The 21,414-nt window shown below is 25.1% G+C and overlaps 3 protein-coding genes across 3 annotated transcripts; all 3 read right to left on the reverse strand.

Annotated features, from left to right (window-relative positions):
• Positions 1-3,141: 3,141 nt before the first annotated feature.
• On the reverse strand, positions 3,142-5,817 carry MKS88_003147 (zinc finger protein; the record flags this gene model as incomplete). Its single annotated transcript, XM_067216214.1, has 1 exon — positions 3,142-5,817. The coding sequence occupies one exon, from the start codon at positions 5,815-5,817 to the stop codon at positions 3,142-3,144; it is 2,676 nt and encodes an 891-aa protein (XP_067072883.1).
• A 7,605-nt stretch (positions 5,818-13,422) lies between these two features.
• MKS88_003148 (S-adenosyl-L-methionine-dependent tRNA 4-demethylwyosine synthase) lies at positions 13,423-16,299 on the reverse strand (the record flags this gene model as incomplete). The annotated part of the gene is made up of 1 exon (XM_067216215.1): positions 13,423-16,299. One exon carries the CDS (start codon positions 16,297-16,299, stop codon positions 13,423-13,425), a length of 2,877 nt encoding a protein of 958 aa, XP_067072884.1.
• Positions 16,300-19,316: 3,017 nt separating this feature from the next.
• Positions 19,317-19,786, reverse strand: MKS88_003149 (F-box protein FBXO7; the record flags this gene model as incomplete). Its single annotated transcript, XM_067216216.1, has 2 exons — positions 19,317-19,434; positions 19,590-19,786. 2 exons carry the CDS (start codon positions 19,784-19,786, stop codon positions 19,317-19,319), a joined length of 315 nt encoding a protein of 104 aa, XP_067072885.1.
• Positions 19,787-21,414: the final 1,628 nt, after the last annotated feature.

Below are 21,414 nucleotides of genomic sequence, written 5' to 3' on the forward strand. Positions count from 1 at the left end.
CTGTTCATTTGTTCATCTGTTCATCTGTTCATCTGTTCATCTGTTCATCTGTTCATCTGTTAATTTTTTTTTCTCTTTCAATTTTTATTTATATATGTAACTTTTTGGATGCTTATATTGTTACGTTTTCTTTCTTTTTTTTTTTTTTTAATACATTTCAAATAGTATTTGTATTTTGAGTACTACTTATTACTACATACTTAACATTCCATATAATAAATTGAAAACGTTACTAATGTATACATATTTAGTTTTATTAAGGTTGCTTCAATAATTTCAGATTGGTATATAATGTGTTTATAGTAGATTTAAAAAAAGAAAAAAAAATCATTTTTAAAATAATTTCAAAAATTGGAAAAATCATTAAGCTATTTTAATGGTTCCTATAATATATGTATTTAATCCACCAATATATAAAATTTTCATTTTTTCTTTTTTTGCTAATCAGCGTTAAACAGTGAACACATATTATCAGCAATGCATATATATATATATATATTTACATAGAACAGATATAATTCTTAATACATGTGTAAAAAGAAAAAATTTAATTCATAATTCAGACATTGTTTTACGTACAATTTTTTTTTTTTTTTTTTTTTTTTATTTGACAAGTGTTTTTAAAAAAAAAAAAAAACATTTGGAATAGAAATGATACATTTATTTGTTATAGTTTTATGATATATTACCATTTTGTTTTTTTAAAGATTTTTTTCCCTTTTTTTTTTAGATAATAAAGAAAAGGAAATAAAACAACATTTTGGCTGTTTTCAATTTATTATACATACATACCTACATAGGTGCATATATATATACTTAGGAAGAAAAAGAAAAAATCTTTAACAAATATATTACCTTTCTATACATTTTGTATCTGTTAACAAAATGCAAAAGGAAAGAAACAAAACAAAACTACGTAGATATAAAAAAACCATGTGTTAAACTAACTGTTTTATTACAACGGATTGTTCTGTATATGTATATATAAAAATAAAGGCATATATTTTTTTTTTTTTTTAAATATATGAACAGGTCAGGTGAATTTTTTACAATTTTGTAATATTTACGTTTTTTTGCGTTTTGCTATTACTTAAAACCTGCTCTCATTTAGCGGTGAACTTTGTAAAAAAGTTTTGCCTTTTCATGATTCCAACCATTTGTATATGTATGCATATATATTTGCACACACATATCAGCAGAATTCTCCCCAACCCTTGTATATATTTGCAAATATATATATATCACCATCCCCAGCATTAAAAATTCAAAAATTAAAGTATAGTTTGATACAAAGGCTTTCTTTTTAAAATTTGAGTGTTTCAATTTTTTCACATCAGGCACACTTCCGTAATACTTAAAAAAGCAGCTTTAATAGTATTTGTCTTCTAAATAAAGGAATATAACGAACATTATATTTTGTTTTGAAAATGGAAATATGCACAAAACGTAGCTTTATTATGTAGTCGTATTTTTTGTATTATAGTTACAAGAATAAGTCGAAAAATAAATCCATCTTGTATAAGAACGGTAGTAAAAAAAATATATCATCTATAGAAACAGTCGTAAAAACTATATACTTTTTGTAACGGCTTGTTCAAAATGTACTAAATAAAATAGTGCAGTAGTAAATTGTATAATAAAAGATATGTTCATAAATAATTTAACTACATATATATGTGCAACCTGAAAAAAAAAACATGTACATAATATTTTTTTTACAGCTAAGTATTTTTTCGTATGTGCCTGGAAAATTTTTTCAAAAATAAGCGTTCTTCAACTTTTAACGCTTTCGTCAAAAATTTTTTTAAACACATTTCCTCGTTCCTTTGCTTTGCTTTTTCAACACGTTTTTTAATTTATTTTATTTATATCCATTTGCTTTGTTTTATTTTATTGCATTGAGCTTTTTTTTATTCTATTTCAATGTGTTTTGTTTTATTTTACTTAATTTTTTTTTTTCCTTTCATATCTTCCAGCGCTCAAAAACCTTTCCCGGCGGAAGAACAATCTATTCTTCGTACGTTAAAGGTTTATTCTGCTATATTATATGTAAAATATCTATATTAACTTATTTTTATTTTCGAACTGTCTCATATAAAAATAGTTGCTCAGATATAGCATACATATATATATATATATATTAATAAAACAATGGGTGAAATAAAAAATGAAATATTTTTAAAACAAAAATGAAGATTTAAAAAAAAGGTAATAAAACATTACTCAGAAAGCACGAGACAAATAAGGAATATGCTAAATAGGGGAGAAAAAAAAATTACATGTCATACATATATACATAATATATACGTGTATATGATATATATATATATATATATATATGTTTATACGTATATGCTATTAATTAAACATGTAATGAAAAAGGGAAGATAATAATAAATTAAAAAAAAAAAAAAAAACATAAGTACGTATATCGGCATATTATACGCTATATGTGCATATATATATAAATGGAAAGATACATAATATATACATACATATATATATATATATATATACACGTACACTTCTACATGTAAAGAATGTACTTTTTACTTGTTTATGAATTGACACATTTAAATAAAAAATGTTACATACTATTATTATTTCATTAGAATTAGTTATACAAAGATTTGAAACATATGATAATAATACACACACACATATACATGGGGTGTATTATAATTATATACCTAAACATATACACCCCCACAACATACTGTTTTTTTCTTTTATTATTTTTTTAAATCATTTGTTTTGCAAACTTTTTTTTTTTTTTTTTTTATGCTCATTAATTATTTACAAATATATGTAAATACATATATGTAAATAAATACACACATAATACGATATATATATATATATATGTATATAAATATATGTCACGAATTAGCACTGCACTAGCCGTTTGCTAGAAATAATTTTATATACTTTTTACTGTCAAATGGTTAGATAAGAATATAATATAACGTAATTATATACTTTCTTATGTATAATATTATTATGTTGTTCCTTTTTTTTTTATGTATATGATATCCTCCTTCTCCAACAATACATTTTTTGCTAATATTTTTAAAGCACATTATTATTTCTTAATTCATTAAAAAAATTTTTTTTTTTTTTTTTTTTTTCTCCCCATGTTTTCTAATAGTCAAATATTTCAACATTTTGTACAATTTTTGATGCTGTGGTAGCTAGCTCATCTTCTGGATAATTCCAGAAATTTGAACAACTAATTAATGGGTTATTGCTAAGTTTATAAATATTTTTTACGTTGTCATCTGGGTCGTTGTTATACTTCCTTGTATTATTAATTTGACCACTATTTATGAGTTCCATATTACTGTTACTATTACTCATACTATTATTCATACTACTGTTCATACTACTGTTCATACTACTGTTCATACTATTGTTCATACTATTGTTCATACTATTGTTCATACTATTGTTCATACTATTGTTCACATTGTTATTCATATTACTATGCCCATTATTACGCACATAGAAATGTTCCTGTCGCATATACGATTGGTCTTCCATCATACTTGGCTGGTGTTTTAAGTTGTTTCTGGTCAGGGGTAGAGTCTTGTACGGTTCATACAACATATGGTCACTATTATTGTTACTGTTATTGTTACTGTTACTGTTACTGTTGCTATAACTATTACTCATAGCACGGTTATTTGCATGATTAGTTAAAAGGCTATTGTTATGTCCACAATTTGATGTCGTATTTGTATATTCATCATTAAATAAAAAGTGTTGATCATTATAACCATTTGTGTTTGATATATGTAATAATTTCAAGAAATTATTAATATCAGTTGTATTCAATTTTTCATTATCATCTTCAATTACTTTTAAAGCACTATCTTGCGCAGTAAGCTCCATATGGTCTATTGTATTAACTAAAATATTATTACTCCCTTCATTATTTGATACATATTCTTTTGATGAATTACTCGATAACCTGATTACTGGTAATAAATTCGATTCTTCTTTCGTTGAGTAAGAACAATAATGATTATTCAATGCCTCTTTCTTCTTTGACTTGCTTAAATTGTAGTGCTTGCCACTGCCATTTCCACTATTACAGCCAAGGCCACTTCCAATACAAATATCATTATTATTCCTATTTTTCACCATACTGTTCGCTATACAATTGTTCATGTTATTAGTAATAATTCCATTCAAACTGCAATTTACATTTCCATTCATGGCACAGTTAATATTTACATCCTGTGTGATCAACTCGTTAAGAGACTTGTACGTTCCGCTGTTAACTTCATGCGATTTCGTGTACATATTCTGTAGATTTCTTATATTAAATGTGCTCAACATATCATTGCTATTTTCAAACTCATTATTATTATTGTTCAAAATATAATTCTTAAAGTTCACACTATTAAGAGTAGTAGTACTATTATTATTACATTCTTCGTTGCTCTCTTTACTCTTTAATAAAGCATATAAATTGTTCGGGTATGACGAGCTCTTCTGGTAATTATTGTTAATAATATTCATACTATTAGTTACACAACTATTACTGTTTACACTATCTTGCATGTTGCCATTAACATTTCCAACAACAATACCATTCATACTGCCGTTCACATGACCTCCAACAAGGTCGTTCATCTGTCCATTCATCTGTCCATTCATCTGGCCGTCCATCTGTCCATTCAGTTGTCCATTCAACTGTCCATTCAACTGTCCATTCATCTGTCCATTCATCTGTCCATTCATCTGTCCATTCATCTGTCCATTCATCTGTCCATTCATCTGTCCATTCATATTACCGCTAACATTCCTACTAACATTCCTGCTAACATTTCCGCTGATACTATTATCTGCACTGGCGTTTTTGCTCAAGTTTTTTCTAAATCTATTGTTTGTGCTATTGTGTAGGGGAAAATTGCACATCATGTTATTGTTGGATTGCTTCAACATGTTGTTACTCTTCTTACTCTCCTCTACAAAATGATTATTACTATTATTGATGTTGCCATTGTTGTTGCTTCTGTTGCTTCTGCTGTTGCTATTATTGTTTATATTATTGTTCATATTGTTGCTACTGTTGACACTGTTTCTGCTACTACTGCTATTGCTATTAACGTTTCTTTTACTTCCACTACTATTGCTGCTACTATTATTATTACTACTATTATTATTACTACTATTATTATTATTATTATTATTACTATTATTATTATTACTATTATTATTATTATTATTATTACTATTATTATTATTATTACTATTATTAATATTATTATTATTATTATTATAATTATTATTATTATTATTGTTATTATTATTGTTGTTATTATTATTGTTGTTATTATTATTATTTTTTTTTTTTTCAACCTTCTGTAAAGCGTTCGACATAGGGGCCGCTAACATAAGATTAATAGCATTTTGGGAAGGAGATAAATTACCAGGTAATGGTCTTAACTCTTGAATATAATGTGCATGTCTACAATGTGCTTCGGCATTACATTTCCCCCTCAAAAATTTGGTACAAGGAGCAGTTTTGTATAAATCTCCTGTTGGTCTTAATTCACAAACAGAATGGGCATAACTACAATTTTCATTTTTACATGATCCTGCTTTTTTTGCTAAAGGGCATAAACTAGTAAATGATAAGTCTGGTATTGGATTTAGTTCTTCTTGTGAATGAGCAAATAAGCAATCTACTCCTCTATCACACCTCCCTGAAAAAAACCATGGACACATCTTTGTCTTATAAAATTGCTTCTTCCTTGGTATTTGAGTTACTACCAATGGGGACTGATTATTTACGTTCTTTGCCAGCATTTTGTATTAAACACACGTACATATATAATATTATGTATACACCCAAAATAGTGATACACTTAGCAAATATAGGAAAAACTTTAAGCAAAACAGCGTACAGTAAAATTGCTTTAAATTAACGACAATTTTTACATAAACTTAAGCAAATATAAAAGAGGGGAATAAAAAGAAAAAAAAAGATATACATGTATATATATATATATATATATATATATATATATATGCATACACATATATGTACAATTTGTATACACCTATACATATATACACGTATAACGCAGATAATGTATGTGTATGTGTGTATGTGTGTATGTGAGTATGTGAGTATGTGAGTATATATATATATATATATATAATTACGTATAACAAAACATTATTTAATTACTTGGGGCCATATAAATCTGCATTCAAACAGGCACAAAAAACTTTAAACAATCTTACATTTCAAGCAATAAAAAAAAAAAAATAATAAAATAAATAAAAAATAAAAAACAGTAGAATTAAATGAATAAATAAAGCACATAAAAACGAAAATTAACTGATAAATAAATAAAAAATTTCCGAGACTAAAATGTGCCAGCTCGTCAAAATTTTCAAAACAATATATATTTTTTTACATAAAAATTACATGATTTTTAAAATTTTACTAATAGTATTATATAAATATTTATTATTAGAATAACAATATTATTATTATTACGTGTTATATGATTCTGCGCTAAAGTAAAAGGGAGAAAAGGGGGGTAACATATATTATCAAACTTATATATAATACATATATTATTCATACACATATATAATAGGAATGACAGCATATATGCATATATATATATATAAATGATATGCATAATTTATATCTAAATATATGTATACGCATTTGTGCGTATGTACATATATTTAAGTAACTTTTGTATGTATTATTACGTATATGTTCGTATATTTTTTATAAAAATACAACAATATGTGCAAATTTGTACATATATATATATGTACATAAATATATAATATCTACGTGTGTATATGTATCAAATTTTCAATTAGGTATAGTTCATTTATTTTCTTCTTTTTTCATTTCTGTAATTACATTATTCTTTTTAAGATTCACTGTAATTCGAAATTTATTCCAATTAGATAAACCTCTTATTATATGATCTTTTTTTTTTTTTTTTTTTATAAATAATGTAATTATATTTAAACAATTACAATTAAAACGTACAAAAAAGAAAAAAAAATATATGGGCTTATAATATACAAACGTACGTAATGTGTTTCTTTTGTATGTATACTTAAATATATATATATATATGTAAATGTATATGATGCATATGTTTATATGGGCACATGTATATATTCGTATGTATATATGCGAATACATGAAACACTATAAAACAATAATTATATACATACAAATGTACACTTGAGCACATAAACATGGGTATACACGAATGTATATGATATGATGTAAATTAGTTTAAAACACAAAAGGAATACTTTAAAGAATATATTTGAGCACTTAAAAAACTGATTGCAGTAAAAATTGTACTATATATTAATCATTAAATTTTATAAATTGTTAGTATTACATGATATCACATAAAAAAAAAAAAAAATACAATAAATGAAATAATAAAATCTGTACATAAAAATAAATAAGTATATATTATATGTATATCATATATATATGTTATATATATATATTATACATATAAATAAACGCTTCAATGGAGTTTTCAAAACAAGGTAGATGTGTTACACGTATACGTAAAAAAAAAAAAAAAATAATAAAACATAAATAAATAAACATAAACATAAAAATTATGAACTAATTTTTTCTTCAAATAAATTCAAAAAAAAATAAAATAATAGAACATATATAAAAATATTGTAAACACTTATTATATATATATATGAGATGTACCTTGAAATAACGCGTTTACTTATTATTTATTTTAAACATAAATTCTCCTAATGTTAATAGAACAAAGACAACTTTCAAAAAAAAAAAAAAAGAAAAGAAAAGAATATAATAATAGGTTAAAGGGAAAAGAGAGGAGAAAAAATAAAATAAAACAATTATTATCACGATAACATTATATATATTATCAGATGTACAAATAAAAATTAAAAAAAAAAAAAAAATGTTAAGGTAATAAAAATGCACAGAAAAAGATAAGAAAATTGCTACGAAAATGATAAGAAAAATAAATATGTGTAAAAGTAACACTGAAAATATGTATATTAAGGGACAAATAAAACAATATTTTATAAATTATAAAAAATCTCAGGTTAAATACATATTGTGTAGTAATAATAAATGCATATACATAATATACATATGTAATGTTTACACATAACGAAAATAAGGCAGCATACAAATATACTTATTTTATTAAGTATATATTTTTATATCTTTAAAATCCTGCAATAAATATTTCAAAAAAATAAATATTAAAAATGATACCATGCGTGTGATGAAACGTATAAAAAAAAAAAATTGCAAAAAAGGCACATATATATATATATATATACATATACATGTAAATTTATATATTTATATATTTATATATTATGTATATATAATAATAATTCTTCACATATGGTTAAAACATAAGATAAAAAAAAGAAAATAATTTTTAGATGGTATAATTAGGGTTTTTAAAAAAAAAAAATTTATTTAAAGCAAGGCAAAAAATAAAAAATTAAAACAATATATAAAACAAAGAATATTAATGGTTACATAATATATGTGTGGATGAACATATTTCTAAGGCATACGGACATTATATATATAAATATATTTATGTTCGTGTTTATATAATGCATATATATTATAAATATATAATATATACATTATAAATATATCCATACATACATATAATTATTAATCAAAAAACAAAAAAAAAAAAAAAAATGAGAGACATATATGTATATAACTCCTCTTTCATCATAAATTAATTTTATATTAAAACATTTCCTCGGTGACAAATTCATTTATTAAAAGATGCTAAGGTTAAGTCTTACTTTTATTCTTGTTTTTATATGTGGTTTTTAAATAGGAAACGTTAAAAACTTAATTAAATATAAAAAAATTTGTCATAAATTATATATTATAAACTGTATAAATGTATGTATAGATTGTACATTATTGTATATGTATGTATATATATATATATATATATATATATATATATTTACGTGTGCTGGTATTATATATATTGTTTATACATATACCATTTATCATATGCCTTTTAAAATATATCTGCTTAAACATGTCTGCTTATATATAATATGTATGTATACTGTTTAAATAGGTACCTTTTTTAATTTAAGTTTTATATATTATTATATATAATTATGTATTATTATGTAATACTATGTGATACTATATAATACTATGTATTATTTTATACATATCATCATAATCAGATGCAAGGCTACTTATATGTATTTATACATACATACATATATACATATATATATATATATAAACATATGGCTATGCGTGAGTAAGTGTTAATCGTGCTATTTTTGATACAAAATAAAAAACTCCTTTTTTGCTATATATAAGAAAAAAATAAATACGCTTTTTTTTGTTTTCCTCTTAAAATAAAAAAGGTGACTTTTTAAAGAAAAAATAAAAAAGAAGAGATGTTTAATGATATACTAAGGGACAGGATAAAAAAAAAAAAAAGATGTAAACAAAAATTTAAAAAAAATGCAAAACAGGAAAAAAAAAAAATATGAAAAACATATGTTAAAGAAAAAAAAAATTCTTTTTAGTATTTTTTTTTATATTATAATTATATATGCATACATTTTATTTTCTTTTTAAATATATTCTATGATAATAAAATTATTCTTGTATATATATTATATATATAAAAACCTTAAGAGCAAAAAGATGCATAAAAATATAATGCTAGTATTTTAATATATAATAAAATAATTATATACGATATTATTATTATATATATATATATATATATATATATATATATATATAGCATTATTTTTAAAAAAAAAGCATATAAAATAAAAGCATAATTGAATTTAACTTTTTTTTTTTTTTATATAAAAAAATAAAATGAAATAAAATAGAATAAGATAAAAACGTAAGAATAATTATATTTTTATTACAAAGCATTTCTATATTTTTATATTAGAGAGAAAAGAAAAAAAAATATACATATAATTATATATATATGTATATATATATTAAATTTATATACATGAACGCGATTAACTACTTATTTTATTGTATCGATCATTTTTCAATAAAAGTTAAAAATTATTAAATAAAATATAAATGTGTCAAATTTTATATTTTTTTTTTATTATAACATTTTTGTATGTTTGTTTATATATATTATACATATATATATTATGCAGACAAATTATATATCTAATGTGTTCCCCTCTTTTTATCGAGACACCTAGTAATTCAAATCAGAAAAAAAAAAAAAAAAAACTACAAAACTACAATAAAAACTCTACTTGAATTTTAATATTTTTGTAAAAATTGAGGGAACCAAACAATTATTTTATATTTAACCAAATTTTATTGTACTGAATGACTACAATATATATAATAAAATATATATGGTCATTTATATATATATATATATATATATATATATAAATATTTATATATTTTTTATATATTATATATATCATCATTTATTTTTACATGCATGTTAAGTATATTATATATAAATAATATGTGGTATGCTTTTTTTTCATTTTTTATACTAATATTAATAATATATAGAAAAAAACAAAAAAACAAAAAAAAAAGGTCTGAGATGTAAACAAAATATTGGGAAATAACAAACAATATAAATAATGAAAAAATGATAAATTATTATTTTTTTTAATTTAATGTATCCTTACATAATACATATAAATATACCATTTTTTCTAATTTTTTTTTACCTGCATTTTCTACTATTTTTATATTAATATAAAGTAAATAGTAAGCTTACGAAGATTTTATTCTGTACTATATATGTATACATTAATTTTTAAATTTAGGATGTATATTTTTCCTTTATTTATGTATAATATAATTCCTATTATTTCTGTTATTGTTGTTTTATTTTTTTCTCCTCTGTTATTTATTATTTGCACGTCTTTTTTTATATTAATGTTATCATAATAATTCTCTAGTAACTTAAGACAAAAAAAGAAAAAAAAGAGGTCTTACATAAAAACATATTTTCTTATTAGTATAATTTTTGAACTATAATAAAACAAAAAAAAAAAAAAAAAAGGCAAGAAGAAAGAATTGGGGAAAAAAAGGGATACGCAAGAAAAAAAAAAATATATATATATATATATATATATATATATACTAATATATATATAAAATAAAATCGCTATTTCTCTATACATAATGTGAAGTAGAATACGAATACAATATATATATATATATATATAAAATATACATAATTTTATGTAACTTTAAGGTGCCTTAAAAAAGAGTTTTACAGTAAGTATGGCTATTCGAATTCCGCACATAAAATAAATACGTAGTTATTTACAAAATAGCATATATATATATATGTTATTATATAATAAATGTAATAATTAAATATTTCTCTTATTTTTCTAATTTATGAATAAATATGAATTCTCTTTTTAAGTGGTATTGTGATACATTCAATAATAAAGTTATGGAAGGGATAAAATAATAATTAATAGGGTATGTAGTAGCTTCGGTAAATATATATTATATATATATATGTATGTATGTATGTATGTATGTATGTATGTATGTAAAAGTTAAACTATAAAAAATATAATTTTTCATGTCCTAAACTTTATTTAATTAATCTCATTATACATCAATTATATAAGTAAAAAAAAGGGTTATCCCGTTAATGTTTTTCTCTGCTTTGTGTAAGAGGTAAAGTGTAGCGTTAGAAATGCCATAACCACATGTACATGTATACATATATATATACATTAGCAGGTATGTACATGCGCAAACATGTTGAAACTTTTAACAGTTTTGATTACATGGTAGTGGACTTGCTTCACAGCAATAAAAATTATTCTTTGGATAAAGATTTATAGTGAAAAAATAAGAAAAACGTTCTAATTTTTTTTAGTTTAGCTTTATGCATGTCTCAGTTGCTAAAATGCAAATGATAAACCACACTTCATTCTATTTGAAAATGTGTTTTAAATTTATGAATCATTCATTTAATTAGAGTAATTACGAATTTTTTATAATATTATATATTGATATTGCAGTATACATATGTTAATAATTTCTAGTAATTCTTAGTGAACATGTAGATATATATTCCAAATTGTTATATATATATATATATATATATATATACACATGTGTCCATGAGTACTTATTAACTCTTATGTTTTTCTGTGCTTTAGTGTAGCCATGATACGCTTGTTAACAGTGGCTATTTGCTGAATAATCCATTTCTCTTTTTTTTTTTTTTTTTTTTTTTGCCTGTCCATGTCAGAAAATTTTTTTTAAATTATATGAATATGATACAAATAATAATTAGCGATAACGTAATGGTATGCGGAAAAATAATTTTTTTTTAAGCAAAATTAATATATATTGTAATTTGTTATGAAGGAGTATGCATGTTCATTCCTGCATCCCCTTCTGTAGATTTGTATTTTAAAAAATAGTGTTAATGTCAGATACTATGAAGACGCCTTGAACTTACTAAAATTTTTCTCCCATGTTAAAAATAATATGAGCAAACAGATTTTATTAAAAAGAACAGTAAAGCGCCCCATCACAGTTAAGGGCATACTATATATATATATATTTAATACATTGTTTATTATTTCTTTTCTTTTCCTATCCTTTTTATTTTATTTTTTTTGAGCCATAATGACTCTCTTCCGGTATAATAACCCACAGATGTAAATTCGTTACGCTCTTTGTAAAACACAAATTTGTTAGAATGTTTAAAAGGAGGGGATTCCTCTATTTTGTTATGACATATACATATATATACATGCATATATCAACCAATGAATGGAAAAATTTGATTCTTATTCCTTGTTTTTCACCCTTTCCTATATTACGAAAAGAGCATTAAAACAAAAAATATACATGCACACGCTCGCAAAAAAAAAGGTACATATGTACATGCGGTACAAAAAAATAAAAGGAATAAGAACAGTAACAATTCCAATAGCAGTTACAATAACAATAATAATAATAATAAATGCAAGCACAATAACAGGAAAAAGTAATATATTAATTCAAATAAAGGGGCGACTGAAGGAGTGGAACAAGCAACATAATATATGTTTTCTAAGCTCAGTCAGTCAGTGGACGGACTTGGTCAAAACGTGTTAACTTGTTCGCCATATAATATATGAACAAAAATGTACTTTTTGCCAATGTACAATGTAACTTGTAGTGTCTACAATAAGCTTAATACTATTTAATAGCAGCTGTGTAATAATACAACATTTCATTCATTCGTTAAAAGTACACACGTATGAGTAAAAAGCAGAAAACACTTCAAACATATAAAATTAATAAAACTCTTGTTCAACTGATTAAGCAGGAAAGAAACTAGGCGTTTAAGCCTTAATGTGTTCGTAAATAGTTACTCATGGGGCCCCTCCTTTTGAAGCATCGTTTTCTATCGGTATATTAACGTTTACATTTTTCACCTTGTTCTTCCCTTTAGTATATACCCTCTGATCTGCAGGATTAAATCCTCTCTCTGGTGCACCAATAAGGGCCCAAGAAGGTGTTTCTAAACAATAATCAATTGCAGTAAAATCTTTTTTTTCCTTAACAAGGAGATGAAACTTTTCGTAGTTAATCCAAGTACACCATTTATTATTTATTTTAAAAACTCGTTTTGCTATTAATATACTACAAGAGTGTTTATGCTCACATGTTATTTCATATATGTCAGATAAAACCTGTTTCGAGTTTATTAAATGAAAAGCGAACTGATATACCTCTTCATGCCAAGGAATATTTTTCATAGTTAACTGATATCCTTCTGACGACCCACAATAAGTTACTGCCTTAATTTCAATAAAATCAGGAGAACCTAATTCTATCAATTTAGAATAACCTAAAATTTCTTCACCCATCATATTATACTCTTTAACAAGGGTAAATCTAAATACTGATCTTTCTTTTCTAGTTTTTAAAATTTTTATGCATGTAATATATCTTTCCCAGTAGTCCTTAAACAAAGGTCTATCAATATTTCTTAAAGCTTCTTTATTTGGTGCATCTATTGATATATATAGTTGTGTTACTTTATGTAATTTCTTTAACTCCTCTGGAAACTGAGCATTCGTAACTAGAAATGTTGATATTTTTCTTTTATGTAATTCATCAATTAGTTTATTAATATCTGGATACATTATAGGTTCACCAACTAATGATAAAGCACAATGTCTTATATTCATACCGTTAGTAAATCTTTCACTTATTACACTTTGAACTCCTTTTAATTCTTTTATCATACCTTGATGTTTCTTGACCGATTGTTCCACAATACTTTCTGCATTATCTTTATTCCATTTCCATTTTGTGCCAACTGGGTTTTTATGATGCCTCCAACAAAATACACACTTATTTGCACAAGCTAAGCTTGGAGTTGCTTCCATACATTGATAAGAAATTATACCATAGAAAGTATGTTTATAACATCCTCCTCTTCCTCTTATATGGGATTTAGTCCATCTACATAATTTTACTGCACTATGTGATCCTATAATTTTATATCCTTCCTTTGTCAATTTATTTCGCTGATTAATACTTAGCATATCTTTGGGTTCACCTGATACCAAGTCTTCCATTTCATCTCCACTGCTGCAATTTGTCATTGCTGTTTTGTTACTAGTACCCACGTCTGTGCTGCTACTATATGAATACTCTTCCCCTTCCCCATTGGACCTACTTTCCGACGATATGATTCTAGTTGATTGTTCACAATTGTTTGAATCGCACTCATCCTGTTCCCTTATGCCTTTCCGTTTGTTAGCGGCATGCCCACTATTATTTGCATCGCTAGAACAGCCAATGCCAATGCTACTACCACTATTACAAAGACTTGCATTTCCATTATGGACTTCATTACCCAAACTTCCTTCACTGTTCATGCGTTTTTCATCGCAACATATAATGCTTTTGCTTTTTCCACTTCTGCTTTCATTGCCACTGTCAAAGCTGCACGAACACTGTTCTGTTTTATTATGCAATTTATTTCGTTGTGTTTGGGCTAATGTCTGTGTAAGCATATGTTCTCCTCTATCCACTCCAACTTCTAATTCATTTGCTTCTCTTTCTTCCATATTTACTTCCATTCTTTTTCCTTTTTTTTTTTTTTTTTTTTTTCTTTTTAGTTTGTCATCCTGTACACCCTCAAGAGCTGGTTTTTGCTTACTACTGCAAAAAAAAGAGAAGTAGTACTTTAACGCCATGTATGTTTTATCAATAGAAAGCTGAGCAAGTCTTCCCACTGTAGCATAATTAAAACAGTAGAAAAAGATTGACAAACTCAGCATTTTGAACAGATTACATTTCCATTCAGAAATGATTTCTTCGTTATCTTCTTGATTACACAATTTAAGTGTTCTGTATAGTTTGTTAGCTCCTAATGTGGAAAGAAGTCTGTCACAAGTACTAATAGGAGCACAAAAGTAATTAGTTCCATACTGTTTATTCCCAAACCCGATAGAGCTATAAAAAATATTTTTCATTAAATTATTTTCTATTTTATTATCTTTAAGTAGGTCTTTTAAGTGTTCCTCTAATTTATAACAATTTTTTGGAAAAGATCCATAATTAGATGTACTTACAAATAATAATAAAATATTTAAATCATAATATTCTAAATTATCAAAAAAAGAATAATGATCAAACTCGTTTCCATCTATAAAATCAATGTGAACTGTGCTAATACTTGTCTTAATGTAACAGTCTACGTAATTGGAAAAAACCGTGTCTGATGATGTTTTCACGTTTCGCCCAAATGCGTCCAACAGATCGTTATTCAGTTCGCTGAGCTGTTTGTCGTTATGCATTCTGTTCTGTTCATTATTCACCACATTCACCACATTCACCACATTCCGCACATTCCGCTCAGACCCCTCATCTGTTGTTTCCTTTCGCTTTATTAATAAACCTTTCCCTTCGTTTTTCCTAAGAAGCACTTTTTTCCTTTCCCTTAAGTACGATCTGAAGTACTCCAGGAGTTCAACCTCCAATTCATTCGTTTCATTCCTTGTGATATTTTCATTTTCACAAGTTATTCTCTTTATTTCTTTACAAAATGTAATTATATTTTTAAAAAATTCTATTAATTCGTTTAAAAATTCTTTAGCCCGCTTGTAGCTATTTAAGCTTTCGGAACCGTAAATTATCTTGACATTTATTTTTGCTTTTTTCTCATTTGAATAAATTTCGAATATGGTTTTTAAAAGCGCACTATGGTCGGACTTCCCCCCTAGCATTATCATATTGTATTATTTTATATTATATTTTTTTTATTTTACCCTTATTATTTTTTTAGTTATTTATTTGTTAATTTTATTTTATTAACTTATTCACTTATATATTTGATTGTACATTTTATAGTGTATTTTATGCTGTATTTTATGGTGTATACTGTTGTACATTTTATTGTACATTTTATTGTACACTTTATTGTACATATCACTGAACATTTTATCGCATATTGTTTTATTTCTTTTTATTTATCTTTTCCACTTCTTCGTACCTGCCATGTTGTGCTTCCCCTTTTGTTCTACCTCCGGATGTTCTCTTATTTGCTACTCCTTAAAATACCCAACGACTTCAGCAACATGGAAGCAACAGAGATTTAGTAAACTCTTGTTATAAAAATTATGTGTAAGGTGCCTATATATACGTAATTACTTAATATCACCGCAAGGTACGTAAGTATGTATATATTTATGTATGTATTTATGTATGTATTTATGTATGTATTTATGTATGTATTTATGTATGTATTTATGTATGTATTTATGTATGTATTTATGTATGTATTTATGTATGTATTTATGTATGTATTTATATATGTAATTATATATCTATATATTTATGTATATATTCACGTATGTATTTATTTATGTATTTATGTATATTTTGTTTACGTTTGTTTATATGTATGAATATATATATGATCAATTAACCAATTCTTCCCCCTCTCATTATTTTATTCAATATTAAAAATACATATAATGATTACATAACATACTATATTTGAATTACAAAATGTTTTATTCTAAGCATACCTTAGGATTTTATCGCTTGATGATTTTATTATTACGTTTATTACGTTTATTATTATTATTATTATTTATTTTCTTCTCACAGAACAGCTGTCATAATTAATGAGAAGAGCGGATATGTCGACATATATATATAAGCGTATAAGAACATATATATATAAGCGTATAAGAACATATATATATAAGCGTATAAGAACATATATATATAAGCGTATAAGAACATATATGTATATGCGTATAAGAACATATATGTATATGCGTATAAGAACATATATATATAAGCGTATAAGAACATATATGTATATGCGTATAAGAACATATATGTATAAGCGTATAAGAACGTATATGTATATGCGTATAAGAACATATATATATAAGCGTATAAGAACATATATGTATAAGCGTATAAGAACGTATATGTATATGCGTATAAGAACATATATATATAAGCGTATAAGAACATATATGTATATGCGTATAAGAACATATACAAAAATCATACATTCATTTAGCAATTACGAGGTAAATCCAAACATATCATTTTGAAAAAAAAAAAAAAAAAAAAATGGATATGTTGTGTCATAAAGTGAAACAAAAAGGAAGAGGAAAAAATTGAAGTTTCACAAACTGCAAAAGTCAGAAAAAAAAAAAAAATAAAATAAAAACAAAATAAATTAAAATAGAATATTTAAAAATAGAACAAATTAAAATAACGTAGAACAAGTTAAAATATAATAAATTAAAATATTAATAAAAGAAAAAAAGAGGATGATACGGTTGAAAATATCAGAAAATTAGGACCATCTTAAAACGTATGTGAATGACCAACTCTACTTGCAGGTTGACACACGAGTTAACTTGTCGCATACGTAAAGGAAAATTGCAAGAACAACTCAAAGATGATATATGCTTATACGTGATATAATAAATAATTATCTTCCAGTTTTAGTAGAATAATTAAAAAGGAATACTGCACATGCTGAGGAACTCCAATAAATATTAGTCTTTAAGTAGTCTTCACAACTCCGCTGCGTTCTTCTTCTTTTTTTATTCGTTTTATAATAAAAAAGATGGTTAATAATGTACAAAGCATTCAAATTTCTTCGTTTCCAAGGTGCGCGGAGGGAATGCTGAATTTATGCGTTTTGGTTTAGCATTTGTTAATCATGCTCTAATTGTTCATGGGTACATACCAACGTTCTCATCTTTCCTTATTAAAATACTCTATACATACATTTTTACACCATTGCTGATACATATACCCATATATCTCTATACAAAATTGTAATTACATTAGATGAAGCAAACAACCTGAGCATTTACCCCCATAGGCCATTCTATGTACATGCTTTTTTTCGAATTATGTATTTTGATGAATTCTCTATTTCTACAGGAGACACAATTGTTGACTACCTTTTCTTTCCTTTTTAATTTTTTTAGGTACGTTTCCATTTTTGTTTTCCCTTTTGCATATCTTTCTTTATTTCTTATTATTATAACAATTTTTTTTTTTTTTTTTTTTTTTTTTTTTTAAAATAAAATCTGTTTGCATATTCGTAGTTTTCTTCCCGTTGTATATCAAAAAAACTGTCCATATTGTTTTCTTCCTAATCTGTATAATAGGGGAAATCATTGCCACTCGGATGTAATAGAAGATTTTTTATGGATTAGTTATTAATCTTGTTTAGATTTCCTTTATTCTTTTTTGAATATAGTAGATAATCAAGCATTCTACCTTACAATGGATATACTAAATAACCCCAATCTATATCTGAAGAAATGACTAATTCACATTTGTCATTTTACAAATAATAATTTTTACTTTCAATACATATGTATAAATCGTTTTTTTGAAAATATTGAAATTCGCAATTCTTGAAGGAACATATATGTAAATTGTTTTTATCACATGTAAGTTTGTCCCTTGTTAATTGTATCTTCCTTCTTAAAATGTTTAAATTTACTTGGTCAATCCATACTTTTTCTAAAATTTCATTTTTACTGTTCCATTTCTCACTTAAGCATGGTCTGCACGCCAATTGTTCATTGAGATTGTAAAAACTTCTACATATAGCATGTGCATATGAATCCCCATAATTTGGAGCTTTCACAGTAGTAATATTTCATCCTTTGGTATTCACACTGGACAAACTATACTGGACATGCTGGCCATCATAATGGCAATGGGAAGAACAACCGGATGAGCAACCAGAAGAGCAACATCAATAGTAAACATTACAGTTGCGGCTTCCCTTACAAGTGAGGTTATATTCTGTACCTGTGTGTCTGCATCTAGTGATAGTACCAGTTCCTCCGCTTCTCATTGTGCTACAAGTACTCCTATACAAATCAGTAATATTAAAGCGGAATACGGATCTATCTTCTGCTAATGCAAGTAATGAGGCTTCCATATCTAAAAATTGCTCTTGTGCAGACTTGGGAAAATACACTTATTTTTTTTTTTTTTTTTCCTTTCCATGTATCTTATATAAAACAATACCTTAAAAGGATCATTCTTCTTTCTATCAATAGTATCATCAAAGTATTCATATTTGTAAAGGTCTTTCCATAAGACATTATAATTTGAAGCACACACAAATTCTTTATTTATTAAACATTTATTTGTCAAAACATCCTTACATGTTAAGAATTTTAATATTTCTTTTATTACACCTGATGAAAAATCGTTCATTTATTTGCAAAGAGGAAAAAAAGACTACTGGATATTATAAGGCACATATGTGAGTTAATGCCAATGTACTTTGTAGTAAGGCCGAGCACAAAAGTGTGTGATATATATATGTACTTACATATGTGTGTATGTATTTACATGTGTATGTATGTATTTACATGTGTATGTATGTACTTACATGTGTATGTATGTACTTACATGTGGGTGTATGTATTTACATGTGTATGTATGTATTTACATGTGTATGTATGTATTTACATGTGTATGTATGTACTTACATGTATGTGTATGTATTTACATGTGTATGTATGTATTTACATGTGTATGTATGTACTTACATGTATGTGTATGTATTTACATGTGTATGTATGTATTTACATGTGTAAGTATGTACATGTACTTGTCCCTAAGTGTGATTACAATTATTCATATATTTTTATTTATGTATGCCCAAAAATATTTAGGAACACATTCTCTTGGGAAAGCCAACTTTGCCGTTCATAAGCCTATATGTACAAACTTAGATATACAATATATTTGTTTGCCTCATTTATGTTAAATAAACTCTTACTTATGTGAAAGGAAAAAACATTTCACTGTGCAAATATTCTGATATAATTTTATGTTGTACTGTATTATATTGTATCATGTGATGTGTCATATCAAATTTTATCCTTTTCTACGCTTATTGTGAACTTTACCTTAAATTGCTAAGTATTTAGCATTTTTTAAGAAAAAACATTCAAATGTATCAAACAAAAAAAAAAAAAAAATTTTAAATAACATTAATAATAACATTAATAATAACATTAATAATAACATTAATAATAACATTAATAATAACAGTAACAGTAACAGTAATGTTAACATTTCAAGCCAATCGTTTACAAAAAATTGCTGTAAATTTTCATGTATTCCCCCTTCTCTTGGCACTTCAACTGTTTGTGTGTACTTCCTAAAAAAGTGGAAGGCGTTACACTCAACAGTTACAGCTATAGTTACAGTTACAGAGGTCGTTATTTCTCTTTTATTTTTATTAAAATAAACAATGAGCAATTATATTTAAGAGCTTTCCTTAAAAAGATTTATTTTTAGCTATCATATATGACATCAGGACAAAGGATAACATAAAAATAATAATTTTCAAATATTCTTTCGAAAGTTTCAATAAGAGAAATTTACACAAGAGTGTATTTTCATAACAACCGCTTGTTATTTATAAATTTGTTCATTCATTACAAAATTGCTAGCGGTAAAGTAGTGTACTTAAATATGCATATAAAATTGCACAAACATACGCACACATACGCAAACGCATACATTAGTACGTAAGCATGTGCTATACTTCCGTATTCTCGTTACAGCATAGTTTCATTCTTATGGAAAATTTTTTTCCCTTCCAAAAGCGCTTTTTATCATTGTTGCACCGGTGGTTAACTTACACATACTTTTTTAACCTACATGGGCTCATGTGTTAATAATATTCCATTTATTCTTTATTTATTTGATATATCACTGTTTTTCCTTTTCCTTTTCCAAATTTTCACACACTATAGTAACTTGTGTGCCTATTCACAAAACGCTGCAGTGTTTTCTGCATTTTTGAACATGGGGAAATGGAAAAATGA

Source organism: Plasmodium brasilianum, chromosome 10, assembly GCF_023973825.1.
Source record: "Plasmodium brasilianum strain Bolivian I chromosome 10, whole genome shotgun sequence".
NCBI lineage: Eukaryota > Apicomplexa > Aconoidasida > Haemosporida > Plasmodiidae > Plasmodium > Plasmodium brasilianum.